General features: G+C 42.5%; 1 protein-coding gene across 3 annotated transcripts in view; it reads left to right on the top strand.

Annotated features, from left to right (window-relative positions):
• The window catches only part of SALL1 (spalt like transcription factor 1), a 16248-nt gene that overhangs the window by 8325 nt on the left and 2923 nt on the right, over window positions 1-5000 (top strand). For 2 of the 3 annotated variants that reach the window (XM_005426446.2, XM_005426447.2), the window contains one exon: window positions 767-4176. In XM_005426446.2, coding sequence (XP_005426503.1) covers window positions 767-4176 — 3410 coding nt within the window. The remainder of the gene's footprint in view (window positions 1-766; window positions 4177-5000) is intronic. The other variant, XM_031061464.1, reaches the window with a different exon arrangement.

Below are 5000 nucleotides of genomic sequence, written 5' to 3'. Positions count from 1 at the left end.
GAGTGCTTGGTGAAGCACATGGTGGCAAATAGGACATTTGCTTAATTGTAGAAACATTGCTTGAGGCATTAAAAGAACTCTTTAAAGTGCTTTGGCACTTTACCATTTTATGGTAAATGATTCCATTTTATAAGGGATTTTTCTTTTCTGTTCAGTTTGTAACCGCCACAGAATTAAGTTTGGTTGGAAAGCAGATTCACAGTTTATACTTTATGTAGCAACTTGGAAGAAATGGGGGATGAATCTTTAGCTTGGTAATACGTACTTTTTTCCTTGTCAACAACTGATTGGGACCTCGAATGACTACAAATTAGTTTAGTGATGGGGCAACTGTCACAGATATCTTTGAATCAGTTGAAAATGAACAAGGTTGACAGGAACGTGAGAGTCTAATGAGTCCTTCAAATGGCTGATTTGCACTCAGTGGACAACTAGACAATAAGCAGTATGAATTATTGGAAATCAATACTTTGCTATGGAATTTCATTATGCTCCAATGCCTTCAGTTCATAGTATTTTATATTTTGATGGATTATCTGAAGCAAATGATAATCTAAGACACAGGGATTGATAAAACTCCCTTGTACAGTTTTAAATGGTGCTTTTGACTTATTTTTGTGAAGTAGGAATATTGATCTATTTTCATGTGCAATCTTACTCTGTTTTAGAGTGGTAGATAAAACCAGTAATTTTAAATAAAATGTCCTGCAGATTTTTTTTTGTATTTACTGGTTGGTTCCTAATCCATCATCTTTTGATGTTTTAGGAGACACAGAAAAGGGTCAAGCAAATCGAACCACTAAGAACAAGGACGCCCATGTCTGTGGCAGGTGCTGTGCTGAGTTCTTTGAATTATCAGATCTCCTGCAACACAAGAAGAATTGTACTAAAAATCAATTAGTTTTAATTGTGAATGAAAATCCAGCTTCTCCTTCTGAAACCTTCCCTCCTAGTTCCCCTTCTGATAATCCTGATGAACAGATGAATGACACAGTTAATAACACAGATCAAGTAGACTGCAGTGACCTTTCAGAGCATAACAAACTTGACAGGGAAGAATCCATGGATGTGGAGGCTTCCAGCATTAACAATAGCAGTAGCAGTTCCAAGAGTGTCAACAATAGTATTACAAGCAGTAACAGCTCCACAATGGGTACCTCAGCTGTAACAACCTCTCTACCTCACATAGGGGATCTGACAACACTAGGCAACTTTTCAGTGATAAATAGTAATGTAATAATTGAAAACCTGCAGAGTACTAAAGTGGCAGTAGCACAGTTCTCACAGGAGGCAAGATGTAACGGGGCATCGAGCACTAAACTCGCTGTCCCTGCCCTGATGGAGCAACTGTTGGCATTGCAGCAGCAGCAGATCCATCAGTTGCAACTGATTGAACAAATTCGTCACCAAATATTGTTGTTGGCTACCCAAAATACAGACATGCCAACATCTTCTAGCCCTTCTCAAGGTACTTTACGAACATCTGCCAACCCCTTGTCCACATTAAGTTCCCATTTATCCCAGCAGCTGGCTGCAGCAGCTGGATTAGCACAAAGCCTTGCTAGTCAATCTGCCAGCATCAGTGGTGTGAAACAGCTACCCCCTATACAGCTACCTCAGAGCAACCCTGGCAACACTCTAATTCCATCCAATAGTGGCTCTTCTCCAAATATTAACATATTGGCAGCAGCAGTTACAACACCGTCCTCAGAAAAAGTGGCTTCAACTCTTGGTGGCTCACAGCTCACCAACCCACCAGTATCAGCATCATCTTCACCAGCTTTTGCAATAAGCAGTTTATTAAGTCCTGCATCTAATCCACTTCTACCTCAGCCCACCCCTAGTAACTCTGTTTTCTCCAGTCCCTTGTCCAATATTGGAACACCTGCAGAGGATTTAAACTCCTTGACTGCCTTGGCACAGCAAAGAAAAAGCAAGCCACCAAATGTAACTGCATTTGAAGCAAAAAGTAATTCAGATGAGGCATTCTTTAAGCATAAATGCAGGTTCTGTGCTAAAGTGTTTGGGAGTGACAGTGCCTTGCAGATTCATTTGCGTTCTCACACTGGCGAGAGGCCATTTAAATGCAACATATGTGGAAACAGGTTCTCCACAAAGGGAAACTTAAAAGTCCACTTTCAGCGTCACAAAGAAAAATACCCTCATATTCAAATGAATCCATACCCAGTGCCAGAGCATTTGGACAATATTCCTACAAGCACGGGTATTCCTTATGGGATGTCTATACCACCAGAGAAACCTGTCACAAGCTGGCTGGACAGCAAGCCAGTCCTCTCCACCCTAACAACTTCTGTTGGCCTGCCACTCCCACCAACAATTCCAAGCTTGACCCCATTCATCAAAACTGAGGAGCCTCAGCCGATTCCCATTAGCCATCCTTCTGCTAGCCCTCCCTGCTCTGTCAAGAGTGACTCGGGAACAGCTGACCCCACATCAAAAATTTCCAATGGACTTTCTGATGAGGTAGAGGCTGGAGCGTTGCCTACCTCAAATGGCAAAACGGAAGAAAACCCTCAAAACTCAAGCACCATCACTAACATGAGCAGCTCTGTGAGCTCCCCAGCAGCAGACTCGGGCTCCAGCGGTGTCGCCACTTTTACAAATCCACTGATGCCTCTCATGTCAGAGCAATTTAAGGCAAAGTTTCCATTTGGAGGACTATTGGATTCAACGCCAGCATCTGAAACATCAAAATTGCAGCAGCTTGTAGAAAACATTGACAAAAAGGCAACTGATCCTAACGAGTGCATCATTTGCCATCGAGTTCTCAGTTGCCAGAGCGCACTGAAAATGCATTATCGCACCCATACTGGAGAGAGGCCATTCAAATGTAAAATCTGTGGTCGTGCTTTCACTACTAAGGGCAACTTAAAGACTCACTACAGTGTCCATCGTGCCATGCCCCCGCTGAGAGTGCAACATTCTTGCCCAATCTGCCAGAAAAAATTCACAAACGCTGTTGTGCTGCAGCAGCATATCCGAATGCACATGGGAGGACAGATCCCAAACACCCCAGTGACAGAAAACTATCCTGAGTCAATGGAATCAGATACGGGATCTTTTGATGATAAGAATTTTGATGACATAGACAACTTCTCAGATGAGAATATGGAAGACTGTCCTGACAGCAGCGTGCCAGATACACCTAAATCCGTGGATGCATCACAAGACAGCTTGTCTTCTTCCCCTCTGCCCCTGGAAATGTCAAGTATTGCTGCTCTGGAAAATCAGATGAAGATGATCAATGCCGGCCTTGCTGAACAACTTCAGGCAAGCCTGAAGTCAGTAGAAAATGGGTCAGTGGAAGGGGACGTTTTAACTAATGATTCGTCGTCTGTGGGTGGCGATATGGAAAGCCAAAGTGCTGGAAGCCCTGCTGTCTCAGAGTCTACCTCTTCCATGCAGGCCTTGTCCCCATCCAACAGCACTAATGATTACCACAAGTCACCAAGTATTGAAGAGAAACCATTAAGAGCTTTACCAAGTGAGTTTGCCAACGGTTTGTCTCCAACCCCTGCTAACAGTGGTGCTTTGGATTTGACGTCTAGTAACACTGATAAAATGATTAAAGAAGAGTCCCTGAGTATGCTCTTTCCTTTCAGAGATAGAGGTAAATTTAAAAACACTGCATGTGACATTTGTGGCAAAACATTTGCTTGTCAGAGTGCCTTGGACATTCATTACAGAAGTCATACCAAAGAGAGACCATTTATTTGCACAGTTTGCAATCGTGGCTTTTCCACAAAGGGTAATTTGAAGCAGCATATGTTGACACATCAAATGCGAGATCTACCATCACAGCTTTTTGAGCCCAACTCCAGCATCGGCCCCAATCAGAACTCTTCAGTGATGCCCGCGAACACTCTGTCATCGCTCATAAAGACCGAGGTTAACGGCTTTGTGCATGGCTCTCCTCAGGACAGCAAAGAAGCCTCCTCTGGTCTAGTTGCTTCGGGGCCACTGTCCTCTGCCACGTCCCCTGTGCTGCTCCCTGCTCTCCCCAGAAGAACTCCAAAACAGCACTACTGCAACACGTGTGGGAAAACGTTTTCTTCTTCCAGTGCTCTGCAGATCCACGAAAGGACACACACTGGTGAGAAACCTTTTGCCTGCACTATATGTGGAAGAGCATTCACAACAAAAGGCAATCTGAAGGTACTTTTTTCCTCTTATTGTCCTTTGATTTCATTTTCTCCTTGCTGGGGGTTTTTGATTTTTGACACCTATTAGTGTTGCAGCAGTGGTACCTTGGGTGTTTATGCTGTGACTCTGTGTTTAGTCAGCTCCAGTAGACCTAGATGGCCTCTTGTTGAGTGCTCGTGTTGGCAGCAAGTCTGAGGCATGAGCTGTTTTGATTTAATTAAAATTCATCTACCAGCAAGGCCTGTCTATGCAGAGTGTGAAACAGAACAGCCAAATGATGGTAAGGAGTATTAATTAACAGAGAAATGCATTTTGTAACTCACACACCTCTTCAAGAAGTGAAAGGCTCTTGAATGTGATGTTTTTCATAACTATCGTGTAAGATGAGTGTTTAAAAAAACTATTAACATAATTCTGGAAATAATGGGCATTACTTTAATTGATTATATAACTAACATTTCCTACTGATATGTGTTTGAAAAAGCAAATATACTCAAGTTTTAGGACACCAGTTGAGCACTTTACTGTGTACATTTTTCTGTTGACAGAGTATTTCTCTAGAGGTTGCTGCCAGTAATGTGAGATGAATAATTACTTTCAGGCCATTCTGTCTATGCACAAGGCCCTCCGATGAGCAATCAGTAAAGGATACTTTCTGCCTGTCTGAAAAGGACCTTTATAGGGTAAAGGGTGTCAAATACAATACTTACCATTGCAATGAAAGTGGACATAGCAATTCTAGCCCTGAAAGCAGCAATTGACAGAATAATGCAAAGTCATTATAAACTAAATACATGTAATAAAAAAAGAGTAAGAAGCAATGCATTGTTCAGCAG

Source organism: Geospiza fortis, unplaced genomic scaffold, assembly GCF_000277835.1.
Source record: "Geospiza fortis unplaced genomic scaffold, GeoFor_1.0 scaffold405, whole genome shotgun sequence".
Lineage (NCBI taxonomy): Eukaryota > Metazoa > Chordata > Aves > Passeriformes > Thraupidae > Geospiza > Geospiza fortis.
Note: the sequence above shows the minus strand (reverse complement) of the source record. Positions and strands in the feature narration are given on the sequence as shown.